Raw genomic sequence first — 16,649 nt, 5'->3', positions numbered from 1 at the left:
TCCACACTGTGGCCTCCAGGCTGGCTGTTTTCAGGGCTTTTGCATTTGCTATTCTGATGGCTTCAGAAGTATTTATCCTGGATTTTTGCACGGTTCTGTCATCAGATAGCAGTCGGCTCAAATGTCACCTCTGGGGAGAGGTCTTTCCCACATCAGCCTCACTAAAGCAACCTCTCTGCCCACCCCCCTCTCCCATTAACCGGTCGCCTTCCACATGTGCTGTCGGGTGGGATCTGACTTGTGGATTCACTTCTCCTCCCGCCGAAAGAGGGTGCAAGAGACTCTGTCTATTTGCTGCGGTAGTCGGGCACTTCAGGCAGGCACTCAATAAACACTGATGAAATGTTTGCTGGGTGGCACACCCTATTCCTCACTTTCTCTTCTGTCTTTCACCCCTCCCCCTACACTCCATTGTGGACTGAGCTTTCGAAAATGAAGACATGATAGTTATTTTCCTGCTTAAAGCCCACAACCGCCCGCCAAAACGCTTACATAATGCTTTACAGCACCAACTATATCTGAATTGTTGTATTTTAAATTTTATCCAGTTCAAATTGTTTTCTAATTTCCCTAATGATTTCTCCTTTGACTGATAAGTTTAGAAGTGTGTTATTTAATTTCCAAATATTGGGAAGTTTCCAGATAGCTTTCTGCTATTGATTTTTTAATTTAATTCGATGCTTATTCTTCAGTCATTGGGAGAAATATTCTATAAATGTCAATTATTCAATTTGGCTGAGTCACCTATAGCATTGTGGAGTCTTTGCTTATTGTAGCAGATATTTCGAGAGGTGTATGGAAATTTTCAACTATAGTTGTGCATTTGTTTGTTTCTCCTTGAATTTCACCAGTTGGATCTGTCAATTGTTTTAGGTAATATGATCTTTTCACAATGTTCCTTTTTCCAGCCAATGAACACAGGATATCTTTCCATTTCTTTGTCTTCTTTTATTTCCTTTGACAATGTCTTATGGTTTTCACTGTATAGTTCCTTTACCTCCTTTGTTTACTTCCAGGTATTTCATCCTTTTTGGTACAATTGGAAATAAGGTTGTTTCCTTAACTTCTCTTTCCTCTAATTCATTGTTTACATATAAAAACAACAGATTTGGGAGAGGCATTTGGGTTTTCTATGTATATTATCGTGTAATCTGTGACTAGAGATAGTTTAACTTCTTTAAACATAAAAAGGGACATACCGGCCTTCCCTGGTGGCACAGCGGGTTAAAGCACAGCACTAAGAATCTTAAGACACTTCCACATGAGTTCGATCCCTGCCTGCCCCAGAGGTAACCCACACGGCGCGACAAACCTCTCCTGACCCACCTGCTGCTCCCCTCAGCAGTGTGCTTCCTCAGTCGGCCTATTCTGCTCCCCACTCTGTCTCTGGTGAAGCCTCTCACCACCCCTACACCTCAGGCCTGTACCCCAGTGCTGTATGCATAAAGAAACAAACCTTTAAAAAAAATGGACATACTGATACAACAATATTCCTTTTAAGTATTTACTCTAAGAACATGAAAACATAGAAGCATTATTCACAATATCAAGACAAAAACCAACTCTAAATGCCCACTACAGGTGACTGGGTAAAGAAATATGGAAGACATACTCAATGGAATACTACTCGGCTTTAACATTCGTGAAACAGTGCCTCTTGGGACACCTGGGTTCCTTCCAGTGTGTCCCAAATGCTTGAATTGTGGTACCATCACCCTGTTACCTCCCTGCACACCACCCCCGCTCTCCACTGGGGAAGTGTTTCCAGTTGGACAGCCACTTTGAGCTGGGGGCTGTCTACAGAGAACCCCTGCTAGTCCTAAAGCCCCATGTTATGTTAGAGGCTGCTTTCTCAGACCGGTCCTGGTGCCAGTTATTACAGGGTGGGTCTCCTGTCAAGCAGACAGGAAGCATCAGGAGGGGAAAATCTTCACAAGTAAGGAAAGGAAGTGAGTGGATGGGATAAGTGGGGTAGCCTCCCAATCACTGTGCAGAGCTGGGGCCGACAGGGAGTTCTGGAACAAAGCTGGAGGAATGGGGCAGATGTGGGTAGGTCCTGGGACCCTGCCTTGCTCAGACGCTGGTTAGGGACATCCCAGAGGAGAGGGCTCAAACGTTGAAGCAGATCCTGTGAGAAAGAGCTGGAGCCTTTACGAACGATACTTCTAGAAGGCATAGAGAATCCTTTCTCCCGAGGGGTATCCCATCATGTGCACAGCTCCACACCTGCCGCGTGGGGCGTGTCCTTCTGAAGCCTGGGGGTGGGGAGCGCTCCCAACAGCACCTTGTAAACCAGGGTCCACAGTGACTCTGCTGACACCCAATCGCTAGAGTGAGTCACGTGGCCTCGCCCAAACCCAGGGGCAAATACTTGGGGCCACCGGGAGGCTGGGACCGCGTGGGCGCGCCACGGCGAGCACATTATCTGGCCACTCATTAGACCCACAGCGGAGACAGTCCCCGTGTAAGGGGCAGCGCTCTTCCTTCGCCTCGTCACTGCCTGTCCAGGGGACAGACGCCCTCGAGGAAGGACAATTACGTGTCTAAACATTCAGATTTGGTACCTGGAAATCAAAAGTGCAGCTTTGCGAGGGGAAGGCCAAGCAAAGCACAAAGCAAGGACCACCGGGCGTCCCGGAGCCCCGCGGGGCAGCTCACGGCTGGCGGCACTGCTGGGTGCAAGTTGCCTGGTGGATCAATAGCAATTTGGGGCGCTAGTGGGGGCGCCATGTGAATAACTCGACTGAGCTGAACTCAGAGTGGTCGGCTTCCCGGTCCTTGGGGAAGCCAGTGCCATCCACTTAGCGCTGGCGCCGGGCCATTCTCGGGCACTCCCCCGTCCCCTCCCCCTCCATGTTTCTGCCTCTTCCGCCAGCTCCTGGGTCCAGAGCCCGAGGAGGATGGAGGCTGCGGGACTGCCCCGGGCCCAGCGGTGCTGCCACGAGGCCCTGGGGAAGCTCTTTCCGCGCTTCTGCTTCCTCTGCTCCCTGGTGACCTACGCACTGGTGGGCGCTGCTCTCTTTTCAGCCATCGAGGGGGGCCGGGACCTGAGCACAGATGACCTGGAGTTTAAAGCCTTCTTGAAGAACCTCTGCAGCATCTTGAAATGCAACAAAACAGGTAGGAAACTCACCTGGGCACTCGGGCCTTTCCTCCCTGGCACTCGGGGCCTCTCCTCCAGGTCAGAGGCATCTCTCAGAGCGCGCTGGCCACTGGGTCTGCTTCTGGGCAGCTTGAAGCCAGTGACTTCTCCTGTAAATTGGGAGTGAGAAATAGCCCTGTAGTGGTGAAGAACAGGCAGAGAGTGGGCACGGAGTGGTGCTCTGGCAGACCCGCTCCCTTCCCTCACCCCCTGCCAGCCTCACCCCGTGCAGCAGGCTCTGGGGTTGCACTGCTGGAGACTTGGTGAGGTGGGCGAGTGGGCAGCAGACTCACAGCTGTGGGTTCCTGGGCTGGTCCTTGGAACAATGTCAGATACACCCCATGAATCGTTAACAGGGACTAGAATTCAAGCAAAACTCCAGAGTGGGTTTGGCCCTCCCCTCCCCGAGAGCAGCTTGCTCCCCTCAGTTCCCACTTCCTGTTAAAAATGGCATTTTCCTCCACAGGGCTCAGGGGTGGGAGGTGAGAACTTGGGGAGCCGGCTCTGGTGTCTGGGATCCCCCTGATGCACCCCCTTGCCGTGCGATCTGGGCCCTGAGCCTCTCTGGAGCTCCGTCTGCAGAGGCCACAGTCTAGGGCCAGCCAAGCTCGGGGACCCTGTGGAAAACAGATGAGGGGATGGGCGGGAAGCTGGTTGGAAGGTGCGAGACTCTAAGTCCTTAAAGCTCAGTCCTCACTGCGTCTCACTCACATTCAGTCACTTATCTCTACTTCTCTCTGTTCTCGGAAGCTTGCAAAGATGTAGTCAACAGAGAAAGATAAAATATCAGTGAACAAATAAATAAAAGACACGGGAAACAGTCTCTGAAAGGCAGAACGGGCTGTTTCCTGCTATGAAGGGGCTCAGCAGAGCGCCACACGGGTCACGGGGCCACCCGGGTCACGGAGCGGGTCCCTGGGCGCTGGCTGCCTGGAAGCTGGTCAGAGGCGCCAACAGGGAGGCTCCCGCCAACAGGGAGGCTCCCGCCGCTCTTCCTGGACCCAGGCCAGAGCACACACGCCTCCTGATGGGTGGTGCCACAGTGAGCAGCAAGTGCAGGGCTTCCCAGGCGCCCAGACCCACTGGAGCTGGCGGAGACACACGTGCCCAGGCTCCTCCCCACTTCACCGGGAGGGGGCGTGAGTGGTTCCTCCTGTCCCCAGAGGCCGGAGGTACCAGCACCTCAGCAACTTGCCTCAGGTCACCAGCTAGAAGGAGCCAGGGATTTGCCCACAGGCACGTGGGGGGAAGAGACTCAGAAGAAAGCCTCTGAGCCAGGGCTGCAGGAACGGTCAGGGTCAGAGTGGGGTCCAGGGTGCAGGTCTCTCACACCCACTCAACGAGACGCAAGTCGCTGCTGTGTCCAGGCTGGCTGCCTCCTCTGAGGACCTTCTGGACTAGACTGTGGCTGGTGCCTTGGAGGTTCCCCACGCCCAGCGGATGCCCAGATCACAAGAACCACTTGGGGGCCTCCCCAGGTGCTCTCCTGGCCCCGGGGAAAGCGTTCTAGAAGCCAAGGCTTCCAGTCCCCACAGATCCCAGATGGACAATGTCCATCGGACTTAATGACCTCCAGGAGGGGCTGGCTGCCCCACATAACAGCTCGCATTTTCTAAAAGTCCTTTTGCTTTCTGTTCTTGAAAGCCCTGTGAGAGAAGACAGACATGAGAGCCTCCCCCCGTCCCCTTCCCCCCTCCCCTGCCCTGTGAGATGAGGGAAGCTTAGGGAATTCAAGGGGGCCCCAGGAGGAGTGTGAGCTGGGGGGCTTCTCCCTCAGGTGCGCTTCTCACAGGGCCCTGTGCTTCCTAATCTCTTATGGTGTGGGAGCAGGACCTCAGCTGCCAGGACACTGAACGTCAGGACTCAAGGCGCCAGGCGGTGTTGACTGGGCCACAGATGGGCAGGGGAGGCCTCCACACCCCAGGGGAGGGGTCCCCTCACCTGGGAGACTACTTGAAGTTGAATCCTCTCCCTCACTCTGCTCCTTTATTTCCCGAGTTGAGGAAGATAGGAAGCAGGACCTTGGGTTGCTGCTGAAGACGGTGAAGCCCCAGTGGTTCAGCAGCTCTGCCGACTGGTCCTTCCTGAGCGCCCTCTTTTTCTGCTGCACAGTGTTCAGCACCGTGGGTAAGTCGAAGGGGGCCCGGGCAGGTACCCTGTGGCCGTGGAGGGGTCTGCAAGAGGAAGGCTTCATGCTGCTAGGGGCACCCACCTCCTGCCTTACTGCCCTCAGCAGTGGTGACAGCGAAAACCGTCTCCAGACAGTGGCAAATGTCCCTTGGGGGACACAACTGTTCCCATCTGGAACCACTGATCTGAATCAATGCCTCTCAAAGGCATTGTGGGGCCCAGTGCGGCCCCAGGCCAGTGGCCTGAGCACCAGCAGGAGCTTGTTAGAATACACATGAATTCTCAGGCTGCTGTCCAGATCTGCCAGTCAGAAGCCTGCAGGTGGCCCAGCTGTCTGTGCTCAAACAAGTGATCCCGGTGGTTCTGATGCTCGCTCATGTTTGAGAGGCCCCAGCGGTGTAGTCCTCAGCCTGGTGGCACCTTAGCAGCGCCAGGTTGTCTTGTACAAGCACCACGCCTGGACTGCACCCCACCCCCCACCACACCTGAACCCTACTCCACACCCACCAGGTCAGGTTTGAGGATGGGCCTGGGTCTTTCAGATTCTAGTGGGAATCTGGACTGTGAACCACTGGCCTAATGGAAATGCATTAGCTTAGTTTAAATCCCAAGGAAGCAACACTCCTACCTTTGTACAAGTCACTTAGGGCATCGTGTTGGCCAGTAATTACAATCGGAAGAGGATGTGGGGGAGGTCCCGCGGCCTGTCATCAATAAACATCATCCATAACAGTACCTGCAGGCCCTGCCTCCCTGGGTCACCGGAAATGCACCTGACCTTGATATTGAGAAAGGGACTCCTGGCAGCGTGGCTTGGTCAGCCCCAGCCGTTTTCAATTGGGTAGGCCTGCGTGGACTGAGAGGAAACGCATGGGCTTTTAACTACTCTCAGGCTAAGTGGGGTGGACTGACGCTCCTGGGGTATGTGAATGCATTATAAGTGATGAGATGATTTTCCATTATGCTTTTCAGCATTCAATAATTGAGACAGTTAGTACATTTGCAGGTGCTGAGTGTTCTCGGAGACTTGCTTCCTTGATGCATTTTCTGGAATGTGGAGGATTTTCTGGATTGTAAACAGATCCCACCCAGAGGTAGCCTCAAAGATTTCTTTGAGCCCACTTTTGTCAGAAGAGCTCTGCCTGGGCTTCTGCACAGGGGAAGGCTTTTTTGGGGGGAGGGGGGGAAAGAGGGTTGATTTCATACCTTACGTGGGCTATGTGAGCCTGGCCAGATCCCTCAGCTTTCCTGTCCCTACCCCACTAAATGTGGTGTTAACAGCGGTTGCCAGAATTAAGGTGTTTGCTATCCTGTACTCGAGAAATTCTGTAAGAAATATGACATATTTTCCTTACGTAAAATATCTGACCCTGGAACCCCACCCTGGAGCCTGAGGGGTTTCTACTGGGCAGCCTCTCCTGACTTTTCTAGGGGATACAAAAAAGCTGGGGGGCTTATGTAATGTCTGCAAACCAGAACACCCCCTGTCTGTGGGTCACCTCCGGGATTTCACGGCTGTGCCTCTCTGAGGCACTGACCATCTGGGAAGTCCCTGGTTTCACTCCTGTCCTCCCTGTTCCAGAGCGTCCTCCTCCCTGGCCGTGGCGCCCAGTTGTCTTGGTGCCAAAGCCCCGCGTTCTGAGAGACTCCCGGTCCTGGGCATCCCATGCAGTCGGTCATCTGTGCCTGCCCACTTCTGCTCCACTCCCCTCCCTCAGATCCCACCTGTCATTTCCTCAGTGGCTCTGAGCTTCCCTGAAGCCTGGACAAGAGGCTGACCTGAAGCCAGGGTCAATGTCCTGCTCCCTGAGGCAAGGGCCCGGCTGCTGGACACTCAGGGATCAGAGACAGGCGTGGGCGGTCGACACCTCACCCTCCAGTCCTGCCCGAGACCCTGAGTGCTCACTGCCACACACCTACTGGGTCCTGGCCCACCTGCTGGCTGGAAGGGAGCCGGGCTCAAATTCTGCTCCCCTGTCAGGTAGGCACTTCCAGAGGGGCACCCTAGGCCTGTTCCCATCGGCCGGCCCACAGGTACCTGATCTAAAGCAAGGGCTCAATGAAAGCAAGTCCAGATGGAGGCTGTTCTCGTCACTCGCCTGCCACTGACCCCTCCTGGAATTACAGCTGTGATTCAGGTCTGCAACCCCTGCCCCCCACCCAACCAGACACTCGTCAGCCTGGACCCCAGACCGCTCACTGTGTCCCCAGTGCGTGCAGGGAGCGCTCAATCTGCACAGATCCACGGAGGTGCAGACAGAGATTGCACCCCACCATCCAGCCCCATGGCACCAGAGGGTGGTTCCCACATGCCCCACCTGCCTGCAGGCAGCGGCCCCATGGGGAGCGGCAGCCTGCAGGAGGCTGAGGCTCTGCCAGCTTAGGAATTGCCTCCAACTTAATTTACATGAATGGGCTGGGTTTTCTGTATTAATCATGCTTATGACATCAAAAATTAAACACAGGCATTAAATGCAAAAGCTCTCCCTTGGTGCACTGAGTTCTCCGTGGTAGAAGTACCAGCCGCCTGTGCACCCAGGGGTTTCAAGTTGCTCCTGCCCTTCTGTTGACACGGCTGAGGGAACAGCAAGATGAGGCTGGGGGGACCCTACCACTCCTCCCTTTGCTCCCTGCCTGTTCTGGCAGGCTGGAGGGGTCACTGCCTTGGGTTCTCCTGTCCCAGAGGAGAAGAGAGCACAGACTTGGCCGCTGAGGGCCTGGGCCTGGACTCCCAACTTCACTATGGAGTCAAGAGTATGTAGATGCTGTTGGTCAGGTCGTTTCGTTTCTATAAGCCTCAGTTTCCCCATCTGTCACGGTGATACCAACACCTGCCTGTGAAAGCTGGCTGGCCCACAGTGCCTGCTCAAAGGCAGCTGCTCATAGTTCCAAGGGCAGGAACACCACCGTGTACCAGTGACCAGTGACTCAAGTCATTCTGCAGCTGGCCAGTGTACCTAGACTGGCATTCCCAAGTGACAGTTAAGAAACCAAAGATGTGAACTGTCAAATAATTTTCTAGTCAGTGGCAGAGCTGGGATTTGAACTGAGATCAGCAGGATTCTAGGTTCTGGGAATCTGACCATGTCACGCTGGCGTATGTTCGTATTTCCCCAATACATGGGAGCCATGTATGGTTCCCAGGGCAGCAGTGTAACTTCTATGTCTGCCATCTTGCTGTTGGTCCTGATACGGTGTGCAATGCTGTGCACACCACTAGCATATAATAATTGCTTATTTTGTGAAAGCTAATAAATCGAGAAGACTGGACATCCCAGGGAGGACAAAGGTGTCTTTAAAACTGGTGCCTCCCTGCAGGTTGACTGCTAAGCCCTCCACACCACTTACTGCCCTCAGCCTGCCTTCTGGGGGGCCACCACCCTCCCTCTCCCCATGCTCAGATGTAGCCACCACGGAAGATAAGGCAGTCAGTTCAGTACAAGCTCCTGCTTGTCCCCAGGAACATTTTGAGCCAAATCTCTGAGCATGAGTTGACTCCCCAAAAGGGGTCTCTCTAAAAGGAGTCAGAGGGCCTTCTCCGAAGATGTCAGAACAGTCTTCATTATCTGGACCATGATAACCTCATTGTCAAGGCCCTTGAGGCCAAGGAGAAGCTCTTGTCTTTCTCCTAATCCTGTTTTTTATTCCTAATTCAAGAAGAGATGGCAAGAGACATGTCTTCTCTATCGGGAAAACTCACCCTTCACCCTTAGAATAAAGATGAAAACATCCCTTCTTAGACACACACACACATAGGTAGGTCGATATTCAGATAGACAGGTAGGTAGATAGACAGACAGATAGATAGACAGACCGACAGGTAGACAAACAGGTAGATGGACAGATCGGTAGATAGACAGACAGACCACATGACACCCCTTCTTTCCTTAATTCCCCAGGTCCCTTAGCCCAGACCAAACTGCTGGTTCACCCCACTTCACTTCAGCATGGGGCACACCCGCACAGACACACTGATGTCCCCATGTGGATGTGACCAGAACGGGTCTTTTTCCTAATCTTCTGTCTGATGATCATTTATCCCGTCTCAGAAGAACCCAGAGGGGCGGGGATTCCCTCATGTCCTGCCACCTCTACCCACCTTCCCGCTCTGCTGCCGCACAAGCCATCCCAGGACCAGAGGGTGACTGTCTCAAGGCGAATACTGCCGCGGGGAAGTGGCAGCAGGTGTCTTTAAGGCTCTTTGCAGGGGGAGGGGCAGACAGCAACGGGCTCGGGCTCTGCTCTTTTTCAGGGTACGGCCACATCTACCCCGTGACCAAACTTGGCAAGTACCTGTGCATGCTCTACGCCCTCTTTGGCATCCCTCTGATGTTCCTGGTCCTCACGGACACCGGCGACATCCTGGCGACCATCTTATCTAAGTCTTACCATCGGTTCCGCCGACTCTGTCTGCGGGGCCCTCGCCTCTCGGGGTGGCGCCCGGCTCTGTTGCGATGCAGGAGACCCGACCCCAAGCCCGCGGAAGAAGCGCTCCCGAGGATCGTCATCCACCCTCAGGAGCTCCCGGGCCCCTCCTCGGACAGGTGCCCTCCGGCCCCTGGCACCAACTGCGAGCTGTTCGAAAAACTCCTGGCTCAGGAGAAGCAGCACACCCTGCAGGCGCCCCCGCGCGGGGTGGAGCGGAGCAACTCGTGCCCCGAGCTGCTTCTGGGGCGGCTCTCACGCTCGGTCATCAGCAACCTGGACGAGGTGGGCCGGCAGGTGGACAGGTTAGACGTGCCGCTCCCGGTCATCGCCCTCCTGGTGTTCGCCTACATTTCCTGTGCAGCCGCCATCCTGCCCATCTGGGAGACACACCTCGACTTCGAGAGCGCCTTCTATTTCTGCTTTGTCACGCTGACCACCATTGGTTTTGGGGACATCGCTCTAGAGCACCCTCACTTCTTCTTGTTCTTCTCCGTCTATATCATCGTTGGGATGGAGATTGTGTGCATCGCCTTCAAGTTGGTGCAGAACAGGCTGATTCACATCTACAAAAATCTCATGCTGTTCTTTGCAAGAGTTTTACCACCCTGTTAACGGGCGAAGACTCTGGCGTCTGCGGGGCGACAGGTGCAAGGCGCGGGGTTCCCACGGCTTGTACTCCAGGGCAGAGCAGTTACCCCTTGGCGGGAATGCCAGCCTGTCGCCCGAGACCTTGGAACTTGGCAACGAATCCTGCATGAGGGCCCATTTCAGCCCTGCGGCTGCGCAGAAACACAGCCCTTGTCCTCTGTATCAGGACATCAGAAAAAAGGGCTCAGTCCTCCAAAGCCTAATCCCCCCGTCGTCTCCAGTTTTCAAAAGTCTAACCTTAGGCCGATGAAATCATCTTTCACGTCACATGATGTCATCCATCATGACGTTATGGGTGTCACTGGTGACATGAAAAAAAAAAACTTTATTCTTGCAATTTGGATTTTTGGCAAATAAAGATCTCCCCATGTTGCATCTTGTTTGCAGTTTACGAATCAGCACCAGCCTGGGCAACCTCTTCCTGGACGGCTGCATGAATGCACGTGAGCTCAGCCCCCTCCCGGCACATCGACATCGCTGAGTGAGCTGTCACCTGCATTTCCAGGCACGTGGGCTGGGTCCTGAGTGCAGCCTCTGTGCAGATCGGCGTTCTCACTAAGCGGCCCCTGGGGCGCACCCCCTGGATGAGTGCGCGTGCGCACGAGCTGGCGCCCTAGTAAGTGCCTTGGCATGGGAGGTGTGCACTTACTGGTTGGATGCACTCCTGAGCTGTTCAGGGATGAGTTGGCACGTGAACGGGTCGGTCTACGTGACAGATGCCATAGGTGCCCGCAGGCCTGTTTCTCCAGCTCCTTGACCTGGAAATGTCCGCCTGCAGCTCCAGCGTGCGCACGCGCAGAACAGGCTAGCCGGCCTTGGCACTAAGGCTTCTGGGAGCTGCCGCCGACCCACCGTGAGGGACGATGAGGGGAGAAGGTGCCCTCCGCTGGGCTAACTCTGGGCCATGGCGCAAGGGCTCCCACCTCCTCCAGTGGAATGGCCCGGCTGTTCTCTAGCACACCCAGGACTGGCCTCTCCCACCTCCCTGCCTTCCTCCACCCTTCCTGGGGCGTCTTCAGATTAGCACACAAGTCCCTGTCTCCGAGTCACTCTTGGGATGACTCTTGGGGATCCCTCCCGGGAGAGGTTGCTGCACAGTGTGTGAACTGCTCGGTGACGTGCGAGGCAGGAGAGACTTACTATTTCTGGTCACTTATTAGACATGTCTTAGTTGAGAAAATCAAAGTGTCTTTGCGAGAATATTGGAAAAGTCAACCTGTGTCCTCTGATTAGCAAAATTAGCTCCTTGCTGGGTGGATGGTGGGACTTTCTCCAGCACGCAGACCCCCCTATGGTCAGAAACCCCAAGTTGGAAGAATCCATGGAAAATGCTGGGAGGTTCTAGTTTGAAAAGGAAGGACACACTCATCTTTAAAGACTCCTCTGTGTTAGGTTCCAGTTCTTCTTTCTGGGTCTTTCCTCCTCCCTCCACAGCTATTAGATTTTCTGCCCCTTCAACTCTGACCTACCTCAGGAAATGGAATACACAAGGTAGAGCAAGACACAGAATGACAGGAAGAAGCAAAAGTTGGGTTTCCGGCAGCAGCCTTGCCTGGGGCCTTCGTGAAGTGTCTTCACCTCCCAGAGCTCAGAACAGGCCAGCAAGGCCCCCAAGCCCAAAGGCAACCGAGGCTGGCAGAGCTCGCGGTCAGACCAAGGGCTACTCAAGTTCTGTCCAGCAGACATTCAGTGAGTTCTTGCGATTTTCCAGGCTCAAAGTAGAGTCCAGAGAGGAGGCTGTCTGCCCCCAGCGCATGGAGATCGTCACAGGTGCTGAGTCTGTCAGCCACTCCCTCCCTGTGGCAATAACAATTCCTGTTCACATGTGAGCATGGAGCGTTCAGGAATACAGATTATGTGAAGTAAAGATCCTGGCCATTTGCTTGTTTCATTCATCACTGGGTGCTCTTGGGTGGGTCTAGGGAAATGGCCCGGCATGCCTGCTTGCTTCTTGCCTCCTGCACCCCACATTCCAGCCACCTTGGTTCTTTACTTCCCCAGCCCAGTGCAGGAACGTGAATTCGTTCCTTCCAGCCTTTGCTTGAGCTCCACCTGGCTTTCACACAGGCACCCCGGGGCTTCAAAGAACTCTGTCTCCTCCTCCCCCTCCCCTTGAGACTCAGAAGTCATTGCTCTGGGCACAGGGATGTAGATAAGCCTCAGGTGCGTCTGACGTGTGGCCAGAGTTGAGAGTCTTGACACTAGCTCTCAGCCTGACACCCTTCTCCCTCGGATGGATGAAAGCTCACCTTCATGGCACCTCCTCTGCGTGGAGTCCCCTGGCCCCTGGAAACAGCCCTCCCTGGTTTCCCCCATATTCCACTGTGACCTTCCTGTTACAGGATAGCCCCAAGTCCTCTCCAAGCTCTCAGCCACCCAAATAAAATGGTTGACTCCTTTTTGCCATAATCATTCTCTCCCCTTTTAATCCTCTGTCCCAACTTTGCAGTGTCTGTCACTTATGGGAGAACTCTGGGTGGAACTGACGCCCACAATCTCAAGAGCAACCCCCACTGACTGCACCCCCACCACTTGTAGCCCCCCCCAGATGAGTTCTTAATCTGCCTTATCTTCTCAAATGCTCTCTGAAGTGCTCAGGTGAGGAAACTGAGCCAAGGACCTCGCTCAAGGACTCACTTCTAGTAAGTGATGGAGCCAGGGTTTGCCACCAAGTCTAATGTGACTGAAATCAGTGGCCCTCTGTGGACCGCCAGCACCAGGATCCATGGAACTTGCTGGAAACTCAGATGGTCAGGCTTCAGACAACACCTATTGGTACAAAATGCCAGTGGGTGAGCTCAATGTTCTAACCAGCCCTGCAGGGCATCTGATGTTTTATTCAGAACAGATCTCAGGCTTGAAAACCACAGCTCTGCTCAGCTTCATGGGTGGGCACCCTATATGGATCAGTCACCTGGGAGAAAGCAGGTGGTCTGAACTGCTGGTCAAGGGGAACAGTGCTGAAGGGGTTCTGCCGGCTGGAACAGGCCTCCCAGCCAGAGTTGACACAGTGCCCCCAAATCAGTGTTTCTCTAGGAGTTCAAAGGAGGCTGCTTCCTGCCTGGCAGGACCTCACTTCCAGGCTCTGATAAAGACCCGGCAGGACCCAGCTCTGTGAGAGGGGCTTGGCTAATCTCTGCCTGAGGAATGAGAGGGCCTGAACTTGCCCAGAAACTTGAACTTGCTCCCCACCCCCAGGTTATCTTTGTCCTTTGGATACTTGGACCAAAGTCTTTTGTGGGAAGCCCTGATCCCAGGACTGAGGGGTCACCCTGCGCAGCTACCCACTAGTCCAGAATGGGAGTATTGTTGACTTCTCTTGCTTTCCAACAAGGAAGATAGAGAAGTTATGTCTCCCAGCGATTGGCTCAAAATGATGCAGTTAAAGAGAATGAGGGAGGTGGAGAATAAACACTCCACCCTGGGGCCCCCAATTCTTGAAGACCCAGGGTTCTGCAAGAGGGGTCGTCAAAGGAGGGCAGCCGATCCCGGGGACGTTGCTGGGTCTGCAGGGTTTTGGAGCTGGTGGGGTGGGGAAACCCAGACCTGAGGGTGGTGTCCTGCCGCGAGGCCGTCCCGCATTTCCTCACGAAACCACCAGGTGGCGCCACCAGCCCGCGCGGCCCAGCGCTCTTGAGCCAGCAGGTGGCGCGTCGCCACCAGTTTGATCCACCAGCCCCAAGCAAAGGGCTCCTTTGGGATAGGAGCGGGGGTGGGGTGGGGGGGAGTGATCTCCTGCCTAGATCCCCCCGAACGGGAGTCTCAGACCCCTGTCTTCCACCGCGGCCCTCTCAGAGGGGGCGCCTCGGACTTCTGTCCTGGCGGTGGTCTCAAGGGCCTTTGAGCAGCTGTCTCCTGTCCCACAAATCATATATCCTGACAATTTCACGTCGCTGCCAGAGGTGTTAGCACCTGAGCCCTGCCCAGGTGACAGGTGGGCCCTGCCAGTAATCCCCCGTTAACCGCCCTTTACGCCGGACGCTTCCTCCTCTGATCCACCAGCCTCGCAAGCAATCACAGGAAAGACACCTTAAGTGTCCACATGCAGACGCCCCCAGCCCCATGCCCAAAGCTGCTGTTGGGGTCCCCGGGAAGGGTGTAGAGAATGGGCCGAGAATGTGTAAGCAATGTCCTGAGGGGCCAGGCAAGTGTGGCCGGAAGGGGGGCTTGTGAGAGGCAAGCGCTGAGTCCGGAGACCTGGCCCAGGGACGTGAGGCGGCGGCTCCCGGGTCTCCTGAGAGAGGAGAGGCTTGACCCGGGCACCCCTGGGCTCCTGCTGCCTGGGGCGCCTGAGGCGCGAACTACCTGGTCGCCAGGGCTCGGACAGGTGGGCTGCTGGGGACTCGGCCTCCGCCTCTGGGAGCCCAGTGGGGAACCCACACTTAGTGTCGTGCCAGGCTCTCTGCCGCATCCACAGTTTCACGCCTTCTTAGCTCTGACGCTCACAGGGGTCCAGCCGGGCCTGCGTGCTGCGGCATGCTGTGACCCTGCTGTGTGAATAAACCCCTACGTGATGCTTCCACAGCGGAGATGAAGGCCCACCAGGTGGGCCCTGCTCTGAACTGCTAGACCCTTCTCTAACAACACCGCCCCTCCCCTATTGGGGTGCGCTGGGCTGAGCCCCAGAAGGTAGTGCTGGAAAAAGAATCAGAGACATCCATGACTCTGGACAAAGTCCCTGTCAAGGGCGGAGATGATTACTGGACTCTGCCGTGGGCTTTCTGTTCCCTCCGACTTAGGCTTGAGAGGCTCGAGTGCAGCAGTTAACAAGCCCCTCCCCTGGCCATAAGCCCCTCCCCTGGCCTTAAGCCCCTCCCCTGGCCTTAAGCCCCTCCCCTGGCCTTAAGCCCCTCCCCCTGAGGTTCCTGGTGCATCTTATTTCAGGTGGGTAGGGCAGGTGCGCCGGTGGCTCCTGCACTCATGAACTCATCACAAGCCTTTGCTGGCCCCAACTGCCGTGTGTGGGCGCTAGAGGGAAGGATAGTCCTTTCGGGGACATCTGGGTGCCAGCACCCAGAGGATGCTCGTGCATGTTTCCCGGATCGGTGCTTCCCATCGCAGAGGTGACCCAGACCGCAACCCCACCCCTACAAACACATAGCAGAGAGCCAAGAACGCGGGTGGTCAGAGAGGCCGGGGTCAGCCCGTCCTCAGACCTTCTCCCACTCTGCTCCTGTGTGCTCCCTCACCCGGCTCTCGGGAGCTGTGACAGCCCTGGGTGGTCCAGAGCTGGGCGGCCTGGTGCCGGTTGCCATGGCGACCTACACACATGTGGCTGATCAGCAAAGAACTTTGAAGTTGACTTGGATGTAGACCACAAAGGGGGTCACCCTCTTGGATGCAAATTGTGACTTCTTGTCACTGTTTTGATCTGGCCATTTAGATCAGAGAGCAAAGCCCTTTCAAAGGCTGTGATTTGCAAACAGAAGTGATGGGGGGCTCAGGCTGTGGGTGGAGGTCCCCTTTAGCCTCTTGGAAAAGCAATTGCACTTGCAGAGAGAGCAAGGGCCTGCAAGGCGGTCCCAGCGGGCACTGTCCAGCCGGCACCTACTAAGCGCCAGGAAGCCTGGACTCAGCGAGGGGCAAGATGACCAGTCTCTGCTGTCTCAGAGCCTGAGGTCAGGTCAGCCTCTGCCTCCCAGGCCCCCCTTCAGTGCCCCAGTGTAGACAGGGGCTGAAGTAGCCAGGTGTTCACAGGGTGTCTTCTGAAGACCAGCAATGTCCCTGTCCCTTATTCCCTGTGGCCTGAGTAGCTTTGCTTTGCTGTTTTGTATGTTCCCACAACATTTTGTTGGAAGACAATTTGTAATTTAAGAAAAGGGGGAGAGGGAATCCTTGTAAAGGATGGTTGTAAGGAAAAATAAAAAATCTGCAGTCACAGGTCCGCCATCTTCCATGGTAAGCACACTTCCTGGAAATCGCTGGAAGGTGCAGCTATGGCTGAAAGGAGCCTCAATGGTGCCAACCCCAGCTGGACAGAGGTCACCAGAAGGGAGCTCACAGAGCGAGTGGGACTCTGGGTCCCCCTTGAGATTCTCACCTCTCTCCCACCCAGCTCTGCCTGGACCTTGTTCCCCGATGGACACCTCTTCCCATCCTGGCCTCCACATACCTGCCTGGGATGACTTGGGATTCCCAGAGTTTCTTCTGAAATACAGGAGAGGCTGGGGAGCAGGCTAAAAAACAACAACAGGGCCCTCCTTGGTGGTGCAGTGGGCTAAAGCCCAGCACTAAGAAGCTAAAGCCACTTTAGTGTGAGTTCGATCCCTGCCTGCCCCAGAGGTGACCCACATGGCGCGGC

General features: G+C 55.2%; 1 protein-coding gene across 2 annotated transcripts; it reads left to right on the top strand.

The window, feature by feature from the left end:
* Positions 1 to 1,550: 1,550 nt before the first annotated feature.
* KCNK18 (potassium channel, two pore domain subfamily K, member 18) lies at positions 1,551 to 13,531 on the top strand. 2 transcript variants are annotated; one of them, XM_012723809.1, is made up of 3 exons: positions 1,551 to 3,120; positions 5,150 to 5,269; positions 9,525 to 13,531. In XM_012723809.1, exons 1-3 carry the CDS (start codon positions 2,901 to 2,903, stop codon positions 10,310 to 10,312), a joined length of 1,128 nt encoding a protein of 375 aa, XP_012579263.1. In that variant the 5' UTR covers positions 1,551 to 2,900; the 3' UTR covers positions 10,313 to 13,531. The 2 variants fall into 2 exon arrangements, with proteins under 2 accessions (XP_012579263.1, XP_004681038.1); XM_004680981.2 differs by having other exon boundaries at positions 5,141 to 5,269; positions 9,525 to 13,530.
* Positions 13,532 to 16,649: the final 3,118 nt, after the last annotated feature.

This window comes from Condylura cristata, unplaced genomic scaffold (genome assembly GCF_000260355.1).
Source record: "Condylura cristata isolate star-nosed mole 26May11 unplaced genomic scaffold, ConCri1.0 scaffold00011, whole genome shotgun sequence".
Taxonomy (NCBI): domain Eukaryota; kingdom Metazoa; phylum Chordata; class Mammalia; order Eulipotyphla; family Talpidae; genus Condylura; species Condylura cristata.
This window is presented reverse-complemented; position numbering and strand designations above follow the sequence as displayed.